The 19,594-nt window shown below is 41.4% G+C and overlaps 1 protein-coding gene across 1 annotated transcript; it reads right to left on the bottom strand.

The window, feature by feature from the left end:
• Positions 1 to 11,362: 11,362 nt before the first annotated feature.
• Positions 11,363 to 16,921, bottom strand: lin7b (lin-7 homolog B (C. elegans)). Its single transcript, XM_020486104.2, has 6 exons — positions 16,547 to 16,921; positions 15,441 to 15,559; positions 13,723 to 13,794; positions 13,373 to 13,582; positions 11,991 to 12,154; positions 11,363 to 11,852 (listed from the first exon to the last, which is right to left on the bottom strand). The coding sequence occupies exons 1-6, from the start codon at positions 16,620 to 16,622 to the stop codon at positions 11,831 to 11,833; spliced, it is 663 nt and encodes a 220-aa protein (XP_020341693.1). The 5' UTR covers positions 16,623 to 16,921; the 3' UTR covers positions 11,363 to 11,830.
• Between the last annotated feature and the right edge of the window lie 2,673 nt (positions 16,922 to 19,594).

The following is a 19,594-nucleotide window of genomic DNA, read 5'->3' as shown; positions in this document are numbered from 1 at the left end:
CAGCACAAGGTGCATCTGTGTAAATACATTAACGGCAAAATAAATATATACAGTCACATTCACTATTGACTTTAGGATATATGAACCCGTTTTCCAAAGACACTATTGTGTTATACAGTTTTAAACAGTTTTTTTATATACAGAGGAAGGAGACATGAACATGCTCTCAGAATATCACTCTGACTGAGGAGCAGGCAGACAAACTTCCCAAATAGGGGAGAAGCACTCAAAACCGACTAGAAAAGAATACAAAAATGGTAAGTCCAAAGACCTCTCGTATTGCCAACCTTACTACAATGGCAGCAAATATTCTTATGAATTCAACAAAACATAATGAAAGGAAACTTTATTTATATCACACCTTTTCCTGAAGTGAATGGTTTCACTCACTACTCTAACTGCTGCGTTCTTTTATATCTACATTGCACGTGAGGTGGATGGAAACTCTACATTTTCACTTTGTCACATATATATGAGCACATAATGTTCAAAAGTGGTATCAGACAACATTATTTGAGTGACAGTTTAACATGAGCTATTTTGAGAAGGCATTACTTACTATATATTATAGCCCATGTCGACTGTCTACTTTACTAGGGGCCATCTCCACTCATAGATAGTGTCTTCAAAGTGAAACAACATAAAACAGAAACCTCTAGGTCTTTTAATGAGGTGTAACTGTTGTATCATTTCCCAATGCCAACAAATTATACTGATGGTAAAGGAGGTCTTCTTAGTGCCAGTGTAACAGTATAACTTTACGTCCGTCCCCTCGCCCATAACCGGGCACGAACCATGGACCCTCTGCACACAGACAACAGTCACCCACGAAGCATCGTTACCCATCGCTCCACAAAAGCCGGGAAGCACTACTTCAAGGTCTCAGAGCAAGTGATGTCACCGATTGAAACGCTATTTTAGCGCGCACCACTGCTAACTAGCTAGCCATTTCGCATCGGTTACACCAGCATGAGAGAGAAAGAGAGAGTCTCAAGACTATAGTCTGGTTTAGGAAGGGAATGTCTATGGAATGGTTTATGGAAACAAGTTGTTCCTCAAGTACTGCAAGAAGTAGTGGCAGAGGTGGTTTAACTTAACATCAGAATCCCATGTAGGTGTCTTTGGCAATGCCTGCCCACTTATCCTTCAGCACATCATGACCCCCATGCCACTGAGATTCAAGGTGTGCCACAAACACGCTGGCTAGGCTACCTAGACTTTTAATTCCAAATTGACTGAAACTAACCTATCAACATAGTGATGACATATACTGTGTGAATAATTTTTTAACTACAGGTGCGTAATAAATGATGCACCCTGCATAAAGCAAGCTCAGACCTATTTGTTCTATTGTCCAATTGCAGTTGTCTGTGTCTGTGTAAGGGACCCCCCATTTAGTCTCAAATTCATATGAACAAGTACAAGGTTGCTGCAGTTCGACAGGTCATTCGTCCTCCCTAGGGTCTTAAGTTGGAATAACTCCTAGCCCACTGAGTGTTTTACAATGTTAATGGTTACAATGTTATGGTTGTCCCATAGACATCTAAATGTCCTTTCACTATTTGCAGGAGTTTGTTACGGAGTCTAGTTGATAGGTAATCGACTAGCCGGACTGTTCCCCGGACTCCAGTTGTACGGATTTGTACAATGCACTAACAAGGCTATTGAACCTGACATTGGTGTCTGTCTTTATTCCTTTATCCAACATATCATACTGAAACAGAGTTCAGCAATCCAGAATCGGAACTGGGATCATGCTACTATGAGGCTGAACAAGAATTGTTCCACTGCACCGGGTACAGAGAGGGATGAAAGACACCTTTACTCTACATCTTCACTGAGTCTCCACACCTTCACATTTCATCCTGTAAAATAAAGTACATTTTGTGCATGCTCTGTTTTCTATATCTTTACATTTCTAAATGTTGCATTAGATAGACATTTTAGGTTGACTTGATGAAAGATGATTCATATCTGTTTTGGTTTTGTTGGTCATACTTGCTGTAGTCTGATCTTTTTGGGCCAGACTATGATCTATTAATGTTTAGGGTACATAATGTTCATGTATCAGCAAAATTAGGGGGCAGGAAGGAAACTTGCCAGAAGTGAACATGGATAGTACAGTAGTAGCTAGCTAGCTAGCTAGAATGTCTAATATGTCACTTGTTTTAGTGTAAAATGGTTGTTTTAACGTTTAGAAAGTGTGTGTCATGAGTTAGACACCCTATCATGATACGATGTCTGAACACCGAAGGTTTCTGCTAGCTAGCTACTGTGTGTGTGTGTGTTTTTGTTTATCACGGAAAGTCATAAACCCTGCCTATTTCTACAATTGCACGTCAATCGACTCCAGGGGGTTATAACGTGATTTTAAACCTAACCACACTGTTAACCTTATGCCCAACCTTAAATGTACCCCTTTCCTGCTGTCAAATTACCTAGTGGCCTCATGGGTGGAATGTTATTAATATTTTTCATAATCTAATAATTAATCAAAAAAATTTTACGTTGAAAACCCTGTGTTTCTATGTCAAATTGTTTTGTTATATTTCAGTATTCTGTGATGTATATAAAGTGTAATATTGGGATGAAAACTCAAAATTGAATACATTTCAACTCTATATCTGACATGGTAAAAAAAACTATTTTTAAGCCCATAACCATGTGTGAGGTGTTTACTTTTGTTTCAAAGTAGACAACCAATAAAAACTCGGTGTGACGCTGATTTAGCCCACTGTAGTAAAAGGCAAGACCAAAAAGCTCATTTTCGTGTTGATACATTTTTACGATATAGCCAATTTTTACTTTGTGGCTGTGGTAACTAGTGGTAACCACGGAAGGGCTGGCTGGAAACAGAAGGGCTGGGTCGGTCCTAACGTAAAACTTCACGATCCGTTCAATTCAAAACCGGTATATCCAACTAGTGTAGCTGAAGTCTGAAGGCACAGCCCTTCATTATAGTTGCTTTGTGACGACACATCAAAGCTGTTAGCTGTTCCAGACTCTTAAGCACATCGTTTCTAAACTCAGAGGCACAACACCACGAGACTTCCGGGAACGCTTGAGAAACAGACCAAGCAGACCAGGGTTTGTTTGGGGTTTGGGAAGTGAAAAAAATATTCCTTAGTGGTTCATTTTCTAGAAATCTAAAGGCACAACTTAGATTCGAGCCAATGTTTTAAGTAGATGAACGCGTTATTACTACAACCTCGTGAAAGTGTCAAACTGAAACGTTTTTATTTTAGTCAAAAAGAACTTTATATTGAATGAGTGCCTTTGCTTTGACAGCCTGCACACCCGATTATGTGTTTCTGCATGAGCTTAGCCAGTGTCGCCATGACATCGCCTACAAGTGTGATCGGGATTTCTATTGGAGAAGCAGTTTCTGCCTATCTCCATACTTGTAATATTCATATGTGTAAACATACTGAATTGGAATTGAATGCATTTTACCGTCACATCATACTGTGCTATGATTGGTTAAGACCACATAAATGGTTAGGTCATGGGCAGTTTGATCCTGGTTGGTGATACGTGAACATGCCAGTTATAGCTAGCTAATAAAGAGCTACGTTAAGAGATATCCTGTAGTACTGCATTTTATTATTTTGTACAAAGTGTGCTAGACAATACTGTACTGTCTTTGTCTCAAATCAAGGACGTAGAATAGCAGGTGTTAGCAAGACTAGGCAAGACTGTATCCGTGTAGACTATCAATGTAAGTTTGAGAGATCAAGATGGTTCGTAAGGGGCTAGCGTTTACACAGGCAGCCCAATTTGATATTTTTGCCCAATTATTGCCATAAAATAACAATTAGTGGAATATCAGAATTGGGTTGCCTGTATAAAAGCAGCGACAGGTTTAGGTAAACATAAATCTCTAAAAATGAACATCAGTGATTATAAGCTCTTCTGTCTCTGACCATCACAATCTTAAAATTATGTTCTCTAACCTTACAAGTTGTTTCATAAATATGTTACCTAATCATTTTGTAGCCTTAAGTTCAGTGAGTGGCTGGTTGACAAATGTAATTGAAATTCTACAATTGGTGATTAGAAGAAATCCAGCCTTTTAGCAATTGGATCATGTGTGTGTGCGTTTGTCTGTATGTGAGATAGAGAATGTGAGAGAGAGTGTGTGTGTGTGTGAGTGAGTGTAGTGTACATGAATGGGGATAAATACATAAATAACCCAATGAAGTGTGAACTTGTGAATGTTTTAATTCTATTTATTTCATAAATGTTTTACTTAAAAGTGTGACAAACGTGTGAAAGTGAGCACAAGTACGTGTGAATGTGTGCCTTTTTTATTAATAAAAAATCAATACAAAATTGACCATTCAACAAAGTTTATTTTAAAACAATATGACGGCTGAATGTCTGATTAATTCAGATCCAAACAGTTGCGTTAATGAGATTCACTCCACATTATTATAGCCCCTGCACTGTTTACCATCTGTCAAGGTGGGGGTGTTAAGGACTGCATTTAAACACATTAACCGCATAACATTGTTCATTGGGTCCACATTAATTAGGTTAAATGTAATAAAGTCATTGACCTGTCAATTCTTTCATGTTAGGCTATTACATAAGCTAGAAAGCGGGAATATTGAGACATGATTGAAACTTTGTCATTCTTGGTGTCTTCACATATTTAGACAATTCATTTTCTTACATTTAGGTCAGTGTATTTGTCATTGTCCACAGCATCATAGTCTATATGTCTTGCATTAAACATTTATAGAACATTTTATACTGCTTGGTAAGAAACCTGATCCCCATTTCTGTACTCAGATCTCGGAATTGCACTGTAATGGCTTTACTTGTGTCTCCTTGTGCATTATTATTGAAATGTAAAAAGTGAATACCCTACTGTTCTGACCCCTGTAGTTGGGTTTGAGTTCCTTAAGGCTATCTTGGAATTCCATTGTTGACCACTTGGGGGCCACTGTCCTGTGTTGATGTGTGTTGTTCGTTTAATGTGCTCAATCCTGTAGAAAAATAATTGTTTACATTCCAAAATGGTGAAAGTCACTGTGGAGCTGCAGATATTGTCAAACTCCATCATCCATCATGTGATAATGGAGCCAGAGGAGATGGCTGCTGTTTTACTGTCACCTAACCAATTGTGCCCTGGTGTTTTTTCGCTTTATTTGTAACTTATTTTGTACTTAATGTTTCTGCCACTGTCTCTTATGACTGAAAAGAGCTTCAAAATATAAGGACAGCGATTACTCACCCCGTACTGAAAAAATGATTTCCTCCAGACACCCGACAAGGCCGTCATCCCCGTCATTCACAGGAGAAAGAGACAGAGATATTGGGGACGTAGGTCTGGGTGCCTTTTAAGGATCCGACGGGGAGTGGGTAATCTGCCTTTACCATCAATGTACAATATTTGAATAATAAAACAGACGAACTACGAGCACGTACATCCTACCAACGGGACATTAAAAACTGTAATATCTTATGTTTCACCAAGTTGTGGCTGAACAACAACATGAATAACATACAGCTGGCAGGTTTTTACACTTTTCGGCAGGTAAAACAAGAGGTGGAGGTCTATGTATATTTGTAAACAACAGCTGGTGCAAGAAATCTAAGGAAGTCTCAAGGTTTTGCTCGCCTGAGCTAGAGTATCTCATGATAAGCTGTAGACCACACTATTTACCAAGAGAGTTTTCATCTATATTCTTCATTGCTGTATATTTACCACCACAAACCAATGCAGGAACTAAGACCGCACTCAATGAGCTGTATACGACCATAAACAAACAGGAAGACGCTCATCCAGAGGAGGCGCTCATAGTGGCCGGGGACTTTAACACAGGGAAACTTAAATCCGTTTGACTTAATTTCAACCAGCATGTTAAATGTGCAACCAGAGGGGGAAAAAAACTCTAGACCACCTTTACTCCACACACAGAGATGCATACAAAGGTCTCCCTCGCCCTCCATTTGGCAAATCTGACCATAATTCTATCTTCCTGATTTCTGCTTACAAGCAAAAACTAAAACAGGAAGCACCAGTGACTCGGTCAATAAAAAAGTGGTAAGGATGAAGCAAATGCTAATACAGGACTCTTTTGCTAGCACAGACTGGAATATGTTCTAGGATTCTTCTGATGGCATTGAGGAGTACACATCAGTCACTGGCTTCATCAATAAGTGTATTGATGACGTCGTCCCCACAGTGACTGTACGTACATACACCAACCAGAAGCCATGGATTGCAGGCAACATCCGCACTGAGCTAAAGAGTAGAGCTGCCGCTTTCAAGGAGCGGGACTCTAACCCAGAAGCTTTTAAGAAATCCTGCAATGCCCTCCAACTAACCATCAAAGATGGAATCTTATTGAAGTGCTTTGAAAGGCTGATCATGGCTCACATCAACACCATTATCCCAGAAACTCTAGACCCACTCCAATTGCATTACCGCCCCAACAGATCCACAGATGATGCAATCTCTATTGCACTCTACACCCTTTCCCACCTGGACAAAAGGAACACCTATGTGACAATGCTATTCATTGACTACAGTTCAGTGTTCAACACCATAATGCCCTCAAAGCTCATCACTAAGCTAAGGACTCTGGGACTAAACACTTCCATCTGCAACTGGATCCTGGACTTCCTGACGGGCTGCCCCCAGGTGGTAAGTGTAGGTAACAACACAACCGCCACGCTGATCCTCAACACAGGTGCCTCTCAGGGGTGCGTGCACAGTCCCCTCCTGTACTCCCTGTTCACTCATGACTGCATGGCCAGGTATGATTCCAACACCATCATTAAGTTTGCCGATGACACAACAGTGGTAGACCTGATCACCGACAACAATGACACAGCCTATAGGGAGGAGGTTAGAGACCTGGCCGTATGCTGCCAGGACAACAACCTCTCCCTCAACATGATCAAGACAAAGGGGATGATTGTGGACTACAGGAAAAGGAGGGCCGAACACGCCCCCATTCTCATCGATGTGGCTGTAGTGTAGCAGGTTGAGAGCTTCAAGTTCCTTGGTGTCCACATCACCAACAAACTATCATTTTCCAAACCAGAGGTCGACCGATTAATCGGAAATCGGTCTTTTTTATTTTTACACCTTTATTTAATCTTTATTTAACTAGGCAAGTCAGTTAAGAACACATTCTTACTTTCAATGAATGCCTAGGAACGGTGGGTTAACTGCCTTGTTCAGGGGAAGAACGACAGATTTTTACTTTGTCAGCTCGGGGATTCAATCTTGCAACCTTACAGTTAACTAGTCCAACGCTCTAACCACCTGATTACATTGCACTCCACGAGGAGCCTGCCTGTTACGTGAATGCAGTAAGCCAAGGGAAGTTGCTAGCTAGCATTAAACTTAAAACAATATATCAATCATAATCACTAGTTAACTACACATGGTTGATGATATTACTAGTTTATCTAGCGTGTCCTGCGTTGCATATAATCGATGCGGTGCGCATTCGTGAAAAAGGACTGTCGTTGCTCCAATGTGTACCTAACCAGAAACATCAATGCCTTTCTTAAAATCAATACACAGAAGTATATATTTTTAAACCTGCATATTTAGTTGAAAGAAATCCAGGTTAGCAGGCAATATTAACCAGGTGAAATTGTGTCTCTTCTCTTGCGTTCATTGCACACAGAGTCAGTATATATGCAACATTTTGGGTCGCCTAATTTGCCAGAATTTTACGTAATTATGACATAACAGTGAAGGTTGTGCAATGTAACAGGAATATTTAGACTTATGGATGCCAACAATTAGATAAAATACGGAACGGTTCCGTATTTCACTGAAAGAATAAACATCTTGTCTTTGAGATGATAGTTTCCGGATTCGACCATATTAATGACCTACGGCTCGTATTTCTGTGTATTATGTTATAATTAAGTCTATGATTTGATAGAGCAGTCTGACTGAGCGGTGGTAGGCAGCAGCAGGCTCGTAAGCATTCGTTCAAACAGCACTGTCGTGCGTTTTGCCAGCAGCTCTTCGTTGTGTGTCAAGCATTGCGCTGTTTATGACTTCAAGCCTATCAACTCCAGAGATTAGGCTGGTGTAACTGATGTGAAATGGCTAGCTAGTTAGCGGGGTGCGCGCTAATAGCGTTTCAAACGTCACTTGCTCTGAGACTTGGAGTGGTTGTTCCCCTTACTCTGCATGGGTAACACTACTTCGAGGGTGGCTGTTGTCGTTGTGTTCCTGGTTCGAGCCCAGGTAGGGGCGAGGAGAGGGACGGAAGCTATACTGTTACACTGGCAATACTAAATTGCCTATAAGAACATCCAATAGTCAAAGGTTAATGAAATACAAATGGTATAGAGAGAAATAGTCCTATAATCCCTATAATAACTACAACCTAAAATTTCTTACCTGGGAATATTGAAGACTCATGTTAAAAGGAACCACCAGCTTTCATTTGTTCTCATGTTCTGAGAAAGGAATTTAAACGTTAGCTTTCGTACATTGCACTTTTTACTCTCTTCTCCAACACTTTGTTTTTGCATTATTTAAACCAAATTGAACATGTTTCACTATTTATTTGAGGCTAAATTGATTTTATGTATTATATTAAGTTAAAATTAGTGTTCATTCAGTATTGTTGTAATTGTCATTATTACAAATATAATCTAAAAAAGAATTTAATTAAAAAAATTAAAAAATAAAAAAGTAAAATAAAAATCGTCCGATTAATCGGCACCGGGGTGTTATTTTGTTTTTTGATCCTCCAATAATCGGTATCGGCGTTGAAAAATCATAATCGGTCGACCTCTAGTCCAAACACACCAATACAGTCGTGAAGAGGGCACAACCAAGCCTATTCCCCCTCAGGAGATTGAAAAGATTTGGCATGGGTCCTCAGATCCCCAAAAAGTTCTACAGCTGTACCATCGAGAGCATCCTGACTAGTATGGCAACTGCTCGGCCTCCGACCATAAGGCACTACAGATGGTAGTGGGTACGGCCCAGTACATCACTGGGGCCAAGCATCCTGCCATCCAGGACCTCGATACCAGGCGGTGTCGGTGGAAGGCCTTAAAAATGTTCAAAGACTCCAGCCACCCTAGTCATAGACTGTTCTCTCTGCTACCGCACAGGAAGCAGTACCGGAGCGCCAAGTCTAGGTCCAAAATACTTAACAGCTTCTACCCCCAAGCCATAAGACTCCTGAACAGCTAATCAAATGGCTACCCAGACTATATGTATTGCCCCCTCACCCCTCTTTTCCACTGCTTCTACACTCTGTTAATTATCTATGCATAGTCACTTTAACTCTACCGACATGTACATATTACCCCCACATTGACTTTGTACCGGTACCCCCTGTTATTTTACTGCTGCGCTTTCATTATTTGTTACTTTATTTTAGACCTATCTATTTTTTTACTTAACACTTATTTTTTCTAAAAACTGCATTGTTGGTTAAGGGTTTGCAAATAAGCATTTCACTGTAAGGTTGGATTGTATTCACCTGTTGTATTCGGCTCATGTGAGAAATAACTTTTTGCTTGCTATCACTTTGTAGAAGCATTGTCTGTAAGTAAAATTAATCATAACAAATTTAGCTTTCATTTCATTATATTATTTTGTACGGCTGATCTTTTTAATGAGATTCATGAATATTCTTCATAGCCACATGATGTCTGTTCACAGCATATGGTTGACAGGACCAGCTTCCTTGCTCAGGTCAGCAGAGCCAGAAACCTCTGACAACTTTCGACTTGGTTGACTCCGGATCTGATGTCGAGATCCGCCTTCAAGTTGCCTGCCACACCACCAACGTCTCCAGAAAGAAGTTTGACCCCAAGCGCTTTGAGTGGTTCTCAAGCTGGTGAGCACTGACAGATGCAACAGCTTGGCTTGTGCATGTTGCTCACTCTTTTAAACAAAGCAGAATGCTGCAAAGGATGGCACATCTGTGACAAACCCTGCTCCATCGAAGACCTGGATCACACCAAGACAATCATAATACGCAGTCTGCAACACAGCACCTTTCACAAGAAAATGGAATGCATCAGAGAAGGTAAAGCCATTCCTAAGCAGAGCCCACTCTTCGGTCTGTGCCCCTACATGGATGATTCAGGCCTACTGAGGATTGGAGGATGCCTGTCCCAAACAAATCTTGGTCAAGAGGAAATCAACCCTCTCATCCTCCCTGGAATGGGCCATGTGACTACTCTACTCATCCACCGCTGCCACCACCACGCGCAGGTCCACCATCAAGGGCGCCACTTCATGAAGGGTGCTTTGAGAGAAGCTGGTCTGTGGGTCACTGCATTAGCAGCACACTCTACCAATGCGTCATTTGCCGAAGACTACGTGGGAAGTTGGAATCTCAGAATGTTGGACCTGCCCGTGGAGAGAATGATCGGAGTCAAGAGGCACATCCTTGATTTCATGTTGCTGAAGGTGGGTCCATCCAAGCTTACACAAAGTCTTGACCACATTTATGGCAGAAGTCTCAGCAATTGTGAATGCTCGTCCACTGGTTCCTGTGTCTACAGATCCAGACTCCCCCTCATCTTGACACCAGCGACACTCCTCACCGAAAAGGTTGCTGAGGTTCCCCCACCACAAGGGGAGTTCAATGAGAAAGACCACTTCAGTCTTCAATGGAGGCAAGTACAGAGCCTTGCCGACACATTCTTTCTTCCAACGGTGCCAGAATATCTGCCTTCCCTGCAGAGTCGTCAGAAGTGGCAAAATGAGAAGCCCAACCTTCAGCCAGAAGACATTGTGTTGCTGAAAGACAGACAAGCAAAAAGAAACGACAGACCTATGGGCATCGTCAAAAAGACCTTTCCCGGGTGTAAGAAGGGAGGTGCATTTAAGTGCTGATCTAGTATCAGTTCGGATCAGTCTGAAACACTTTATGAATATCGGCCCTGGCGACTCCTCATGATTTACAAGTGAAATTCTTCAAGAATAAATCACTATCTTCAATCAGTGTTTGACTTAGACCAAAATAGGTTCCGGTACTCATTTTGGGTGGCTGTACAGTTTATATTTAGGTGCAGGAGCTCCACAATACTTTTGAACATATATTCTTTAAGAGGAACAGGGGCTCAAGCAGTAGAACATTTGAGGTGCCGGAACTCAGCTCCAGTGAGCTCCTGCCTAAGTCAAGCACTGTCTTTAATTGCTATTACCATTGAACTCCAAGAAATAGAGTTGATTGTGGCGATAAGCACTCTGTGCAGACTGCAGTGTCAAAATCTGAAGCAAATCTGACTATGAAACATCATCAGCTAGCCCTTTCTGACATGAGTTCTGCCACCCCAAGAACGAATTTCTAATACAACTCCAATTTCTTTTCAAATCATATGGCTACACAAATATGATCACAAACAATGACTGTTCAAACCTTTACCGGCTTTATTTCATGAATAAATAAGTACATAAATAAACAAATAGTAAATATGAAAGCCTTGGAATGCTTACCCTACCTAAAGTGTACATACATACATACAGAATCATCTCACTATAGAGTAGAAAAGTAAATAGACCTATGTATTTAAACTACATCCGCCATGCTTACTCTCCTCTGTTCCTACGCTAAACACGTGGTTGCCATACGCTAGGATGCAGGTTTCACACGGGGAGAGAAAATCACAGAGGGTAAAGGATGACCTAGGGCTAGGCAGTCCCCTGCTAAGGGTTAGGCAGTGGAGGGGGATAATAGATGCATTTCACAAACATATATAAATAACAGATCTAAGTTGGCTACTTTGGTTACTTCCTTCTTCTCTATCATCTGACCTCCTATTGGAGCAGAACTAAGGTGGCAGGTCCAACAGGCTTGACTGAGGGTGGGAGTGGCTAGCCTCGGGACTCCAGAGACCTGTGTTAGGGAAAATGATAGAGAAAGAGAGGGAGAGAAGAAGAGAGCGAGAGAGACGGAGAAAAATAATTACATAAAAAACAGACTTGTGAGCGTGCTCACGTACTTGCTTGTTTGTGTGTCTGTGTGTTCCCTCACGAGTAGCTTGTGTGCTGCTGGCGTCTTCTGGCGCTCCTCATCTTCTCAAAGCGGGCCTCCATCTCCTCCAGCACCTTAGGCGTGTACCTGACCACTAGTTTCACTGAGCCCTGGGCAGCCTTCAGCAGCTCCACTGCCTTCTCGTGGTGCTCCCCCTCCACACTCTGCAATACACACACACACACAACCAAAAGTATATGGACACCTGCTCGTCAAACATCTCATTCCAAAATCATTGGCATTAATATGGAGTTGGTACCCCCTTTACTGCTAAAACAGCCTCCACTCTTCTGCGAAGGTTTTCCACTAGATATTGGAAAATTGCTGAGGGGACTTGCTTCCATTCAGCCACAAGAACATTAGTGAGGTCGGGCACTGATATTGGGCGATTGGGCCTGGCTCTCAGTCGACATTCCAATTCATCCCAAAGGTGTTCGATGGGGTTGAAGTCAAGGCTTTGTGCAGGCCAGTCAAGTTCTTCCACAAATATTTTGACAAACCATTTCTGTATGGACCTCACTTTGTGCACGGAGGCATTATCCTGCTGAAACAGGAAAGGGCTTTCCCCAAACTTTTGCCACAAATATAGAAGCACAGAATCGTCTAGAATGTCATTGTATGCTGTAGCATTAAGATTTCCCTTCACTGGAATTAAGGGGCCTAGCCCAAACCATGAAAAACAGCCCCAGACCATTAATCCTCCTCCACCAGGGGCATCCGCCAAACCCAGATTTGTCCATCCGACTAGCAGATGGTGAAGCGTGATTCATCACTTCAGAGAACGCACTGCTCCAGAGTCTAAGTCTCCAGCCGATGCTTGGCATTGCACATGGTCATCTTAGGCTTGTGTGCGGCTGCTCGGCCATGGAAACCCATTTCATGAAGCTCCCGACAACAGTTATTGTGCTGACATTGCTTCCAGGGGCAGTTTGGAACTCAGTAGTGAGTGTAGCAACCGAGGACAGACATTTATTTACGCACTACAGCACTCGGCGGTCCCGTACTGTGAGCTTGTGTAGGCCTATCACTTCGCGGCTGAGCCGCTGTTGCTCCTAGACGTTTCCACTTCACAATAACAGCACTTACAGTTGACAGGGGGCAGCTCTACCAGGGCAGAAATTTGACAAACTGCCTTGTTGGAAAGATGACATCTTATGACAGTGATACGTTGAAAGTCACTCAGCTCTTCAGTAATGCCATTCTACTGCCAATGTTTGTCTATGGAAATTGCATGGCGGTGTGCTCGATTTTATGCAACGGGTGTGGCTGAAATAGCCGAATCCACTAATTTAAAGGGGTATCCACATACTTTTGTATATATAGTGTATGTGAGTAAGGATAAACACACACACACAGCACACCCTCCTCCCAATCCCTCTTACCACTCCATTGACAGAGAGCAGTTGGTCGCCCCTCTTCAGCCCCCCCTGCCGGTCTGCCACCCCCCCGGGGATGACCCTGGAGATATAGATTGGGGAGTTCTGCTCCTTGCCCCCCATGATGTTGAATCCCAGGCCCTCCTCTGTCTTGGGCAGCTCCACCACCCGTGGGTGGGCATGTCCCTCGCTGGCTGCAAATGCAGCCACTGTGGCCTGGAGGAAAGGTTGAAAGTGAGATTGCATGAGAAGTTGGACGCCAATTACACTAATATGACTGTTATGGGATTTGTGATGTTTATTCTTTCCCGGAGTGTACATTTTATGTATGCGTGTTAAATATTTGTTGTCAATACCTTGGCAGTTGCCTGGGCACGAACCTCAGGCCCTCCCACGATGTCAAGAGTGTCATAGAGCTGTTCATACACCTGTTGGAAAATGTAGAGAGAACATGAGGGGAAACCAAGAAACATCCAAATCATTGGAGACATTGGCACTTTAATGAGTTTCACCTGTTTATAAAACACAAGATTACAAAATGTATAAATCACAGACGATAATAAAGTAAATTCATAAACAAAATGAAACCTCACACGATATATCACACAGAAGTGAGGTGGAGCGTGGACTAAGATATGTAGTGTCGAGTAGTCTACTTGAAGTGACAGGTAGGAAACGTGGAGCGTGTACTGAGATATGTTGCGTAGAGCAGTCTACTTGTTGTGACAGGTATGAAACGTGATACAATGTTTATAGATGTGCGTGTGGTTGGTATGACACACAATTGAGTGTAGTGAAGTGTATTGTAGTGTATGTAGTGAAGTGTACTGTAACAGCATACAAACAGACATACTACATAGGTAAAAGATAGAAAGAGTATAACTTGTGTGATACACAGAATATGTCAATGTTGCTGTTGCAGTATTGAAAATAGGGTAGGGTTGGGGTTTTCGAATATAAACTTTGAATATGGACTTTAATTAAATAGGTAGTATGGTATCTAAGAATTATCTTTTATGCATGTTGTAACTAGGACTGTGGGGTCATTACATTACATTTGTCAGCCAGTTACTATCATGAAAAAGTCTGCTGGTCTCACTGTAATTGACCGTTAATTAACATAAAAACACTTAGCATCTCCAGGCCTCCATGCATAGCAAGTCGCTAATGCATGCCTTTTGAATGTCTACATTTAAAAAAACGTCTAACAAATCAATTTAATAAACACCATCATAGTAAATCCATTACTTACTTTAGTCAGGTCTAAAGAAACATGATATGAAGAAAATGTATTTCCGAAGAACAGAATATGATCTGGCCCTACTGTATGTTATCTGGCTATGCTCCATGCCATAGGCTGTAGGCTTGTATATTTAGCTGACAAAATATGCTTATAAGTTCTGTGCCATTATTTTATATGATATTATAGTAAGAAGAATATAATTGAACTTAGCTGAACAAAATCATCAAGCTTCGATCATTTGAATCAGCTGTGTAGTGTTAGGGCCAAAACCAAGACGTGTACCCCCTGGGGTCCCAAGGACCGAGTTTGGGAAACGCTAGGTTAGAGGGACAATAGAGCCCTGAGTACCAGGCCATTAGGACCTAACTACCAAAACATGTCCAGGGTGCATAAGAGGAGATTACTGTGACTCAACGTTCACGTGTAATTTTTCTGCGGTCATGACTTATGACTGCCAGTGTGGCGGTAATATGTTCACCACAACTACCCTAGTTGTAACCACTGTAAATATGAAACCTTTTATTTATTGTAAATACATATACTGTTACATAATATACATGTTTTGTGACATCATGATAAACCTTGTCTGTTTGGAATTCAGTACCAAAGAATACATACTATATACACATCTATACAAACCAATCTAAAAACAATATAAACTATATTGCTAGATCAGACATGGTGGGTTTAGGTAGCCTATCCTACTTCTCTGATCGATATAGGCTACAGTATCTAGATCAGACATGCTGGGTTTAGGTAGCCTGTCCTACCTCTAATGGATATAGGCTACAACTAGATCAGACATAGTGGGTAAGTTATTCTAATATCTACCTCCCTGATGGCAGCACAGAACTTGCTCTGCAGGACTCTCTGCAGGGCCTGGAGTTTGGGAGGAGGCAGCTCACCGCTTCTCTGCAGCCGGTCCAGCAGCTCTATCACCCTGCACACATCTAGAGAGGAGCGAGGAGAGGGTGAGTTGAAAAAGGGTAGAATACCCCTTCTCCTGGAGAGCTACTGGGTGTCCAGGCTTTTGCTTCAGAGGCTTTTGCTTCAGCCCTGCTCTGACACACCTGATCTGGCTAATTAAATACCTGATAAGCAACTGATCAGGGTTGGAGCAAAAGCCTGCATACCCCTACTTCCAATGATTTGTGCATGTACTGTATGAATGGCCACAAAGGAGAGGAATCTGCACACTGATATGCTCCTCAATATGTCTCATGACTAAACATTTTAACAATTAAACACATGCGGGAATATATTACAGTGAGTGGGTCCCTCCATTTGAGGATCTGTAGAGCACTGGAATACATAGTGTAGCCCGTAAATGAACACCAACGTTACTCATAGTGTTACTGTAAAAATGTTGTTTCATTCTAACAGTGGTTATTAAACGGATTTATTAGCAACAGATCAGATGAACAATGTAGCTACAATGTAATACTTTGTGGCACCATTGTTCAATCAAATATTTCAAACGGGAATCCCCCATGAATCGACCAAACAAGGGGGTTCTATGACACACCATATCAAATCAACCAGAGCTGCGATAAACTGCCTACAGCCTGCAGAGCTTTTCCACCCAATTTGTGCATAAAAAAGTAGTGAAATAAAAATGCGCACTATTACGCATGACAACTCCAGGTGTCATCGGCGTGGATGTGATATGGCTATGCTATGCACCTACTATATACACGGATAACGCAAATAAAGTACATACGCCAAAGTTGTTAGGCTAAGCCTATATAAATACGTCAGTTAATAGCCTACGTTTCGGCTGGTCGCTAATCCGCAATGTTCGCAATAGGACTCCATCTAAATAAACCCACAACAAATGTCATATAAAACACCAGTGTGTTTATCTCAAGACGCGTCTGATTGTGGTACGATGATGCGCTCAGGTTGTGCTATTGACAAAAGCTCTTCTGTGTAGTTACCTCTTTCTAGACAGAGCGGCTCGGTCATCGTCGCCATGTCTGTTTCCTTTCCCGAATGATAATATGATGACATCATTGAGAGGCTCCTTGTCTGGCAATGCGGTGAAGTGGGTGGACGTTTCTCGCCGACTGGACGCGATTGGAGAGTGTTGATTTACAGCGTTTTTTTATTCGTTGCACTGGTGGAATAATAGAATAGAGATAAGGATGTCCAGTCTGACCCGCAGTAAAAACAGACGACGCAATGCAAGAAAAACACGTTTTAGGCTAGCCCACAAATGACCCAACCGCCTATGCCAAGTGTCGCCGGAGTGAATATTAGAGAAAAGACTGACATAATTACGCAACCCGCTACGCAAGAACAAATCGTGTTTTGATTCGTCCGCAGTCCAGTCATTCACTGTCAAATCCAACAGTATGTTAGTGCTATAAAGGGTCATTGGGACGTCCATACACCCCCCAAACATTTTTTTTATTTCAACGGCATAGTGACGTCCCAAGGATTCCATATAGCATAACGTGTCTACATTTACAACGCCTTCGTTTGACCTGGTTTAGTCCCATGCTATGGAGGGTGATACGGGACATATAAAAGCCGAGGCAACCGGTACGGTTGACCTGACCTGAAATTGATTTTACCTTTATTTAACCAGGTAGGCCAGTTGAGAACAAATTCTCATTTACAACTGCAGAGTTACACATTGATATAAACAAACGTAGTCAATAACACTATAGAAAAAAATATATATATACAGTGTGTGTAAATGTAGTAAGATTAGGGAGGTAAGGCAATAAATAGGCCATAGTGGCAAAATAATTACAATTTACCAATTAAACACGGGAGTGATAGAAGTGCAGAAGATGAATGTGCAAGTAGACATGATACCAACGCCTTACTAATGTCTGTTTGGCTCCTCCTGCGTTGTCTGATTTTACATGACATGATACCAACGTCTTACATCTGCTTGACGCCTGCATCGCGTGTTAATGAAAATCAAAACGTGCATAGTTTATATTTATACTAATTAAATCTCAACCATAAATGTTAGAACTGTACAATTTTTCCCGTGGAAGCAAACATTCCAATGTAGCTACCTTGAACTATAGTGTAGCCTATGGCTTGTGTATTTCCTTTATCGCTAATGGCCTAGAAAAGATTATGCCTAATCTATAGATAATGTCTTTCCCTCAACATCTCATAGTATGTTATTTTATCAAATCAAATTGTATTGGTCGCACGCGCCGAATACAACAGTGAAATGCTTACTTACGAGCCCCTAACCAACAATGCAGTTGAAAAAAAATACGGATAAAAATAAGAGCTAAAAGTAACAATTAATTAAAGAGCAGCAGTAAAATAAGTAAAGCGAGACTATATACAGGGAGGTACTGATACAGAGTCAATGTGCGGGGGCACCGGTTAGTTGAGGTAGTATGTACACGTAGATAGTCATCTATGCATAGTCACTTTAATAACTATGTTGGTTATCCCGCTGTATACATATCAAAATATTGTTAGCCAATCACAGACTGTGTTGTTACCTGTTCCACATCAGACAACAATAAGAGTTGTTTCCACGGCTTTCATGAGTTCATAGGTACTATTCGGCCTCCTTGGGATGTCCCTTCAGTCGAATAGAGCAGTTCATAGACTTTCTCAGCGGGTCCGTGCTATTCGGGCTCCTTGGGATGTCCATACCACTATCAAGTATAAATGTAAATTGGTTAAGGACGTCCCAATGAATCTGGATTGCAGTGATCGTTCATAGAGTGAGAGACGGAATTTGAGAGCTTGGCGGCGACAGACATTCATTTTTTTGTTTAAAGCGGCAGAAGCTTTTATCGAGTGTCTGCCTGCCCCAGATATGTTTCATTAGAGACGATGAAAATAATTACCAAGATGTACTTGATCCAATTGAGGAGTAAGTAGGCTATATTTAAGTTGTGATATCTTAGGAAATATTTAGGTTAAGGCAAATGTGGTCTATTTGAAAATAAAATGTTTTGTTGATAACGTATTGTCGAAAGCACGTTGGCAATATTATTTACTGTGTTTGATAGCAGGGTAGGCTAGTGTACAATACCGTAATTGTATGCTTTTTAAAAATGGATTAATTCAATGAAATAACTACTTTTCACTGAAGGGAAACGAGGTACAACATGCAACTTTGATCGAAGACCTAAAATCATGCCTAACAATATCACAACGGTATCCTACTATAGTGTGGATACAGTAGTACAGTGTTGCCAACTCCTCAGTAAGGAAAGTACCTATTGGCTGTCCTAAAAGTTGCTAGAAGTCGCTAAATGACGTCATAGCATAATTGTCCATGTGCATGTAATTGTGATGGACGCTATAGGAGAGAGGAATAACGTCGTGGGACAGACAAAAAGTGAGTAAAAAACACCCTAAATATGTTTAAAACTACAAATGAACTTTCTTCTGTCGATTCTTGTTTTTTTTTATGTCACAATTCCAACCCTCCTCCTTCATCCGGGCTTGGGACTGGCAAAAGTGACCCAAAAGAGACACTCTGGCGGAGTTTATTTTTCTTAATTTGGTTTGTAACCTTATGGTCCACTTAGGAGCCTACAACAGGTCACAGTAAAACATGAACATTTTTAACCGTAATATATATATATTTTTGTATACAATCTACATTAACAATCTAAATGGACCAAAAAGAGACAATAGAAAAAACTATCAATGGCAATGTGAGAAAATTATGGTAACTAGTCTGGACTAAAATGAATAATAAGCTGATGTGCCAAAAAGCTGCAAAACATTATCAGGCAGCTGGTGCTCATAGCAAGCCTCACCAGACAGCTTCAGTCCATATCGAATGTACAGGATGGAGTTAAGGGTCTGCAAGGACATACGATTTCTAAGTTTGCTTTTTACCACATTCATCTGGCTGAATACTCTCTCGACTTCAGCATTCGAGTGTGGCAAGGATAACACAGACACAGCAGCCATGGCAAGTTCTTGAAACGGGTTGATATCAGTTGCATCCCTGAACTTCCAAATCTCACTCCAAGAAGCTCAGT

This window comes from Oncorhynchus kisutch, linkage group LG6, assembly GCF_002021735.2.
Source record: "Oncorhynchus kisutch isolate 150728-3 linkage group LG6, Okis_V2, whole genome shotgun sequence".
Taxonomy (NCBI): Eukaryota; Metazoa; Chordata; class Actinopteri; order Salmoniformes; family Salmonidae; genus Oncorhynchus; species Oncorhynchus kisutch.
The sequence above is the reverse complement of the archived record's forward strand: the minus strand, read 5'-3'. Positions and strand labels throughout refer to the sequence as shown.

Coding starts and splice junctions, on each gene's coding strand:
- lin7b (XM_020486104.2), bottom strand. CDS start 16,622: ATGATGTCATCATATTATCATTCGGGAAAGGAAACAGACATGGCGACG. Junction 15,560..16,546: donor GCCGCTCTGTCTAGAAAGAG/GTAACTACACAG, acceptor GCTCCTCTCTAG/ATGTGTGCAGGGTGATAGAG. Junction 11,853..11,990: donor CAGCAGCACACAAGCTACTC/GTGAGGGAACAC, acceptor TCCCTAACACAG/GTCTCTGGAGTCCCGAGGCT.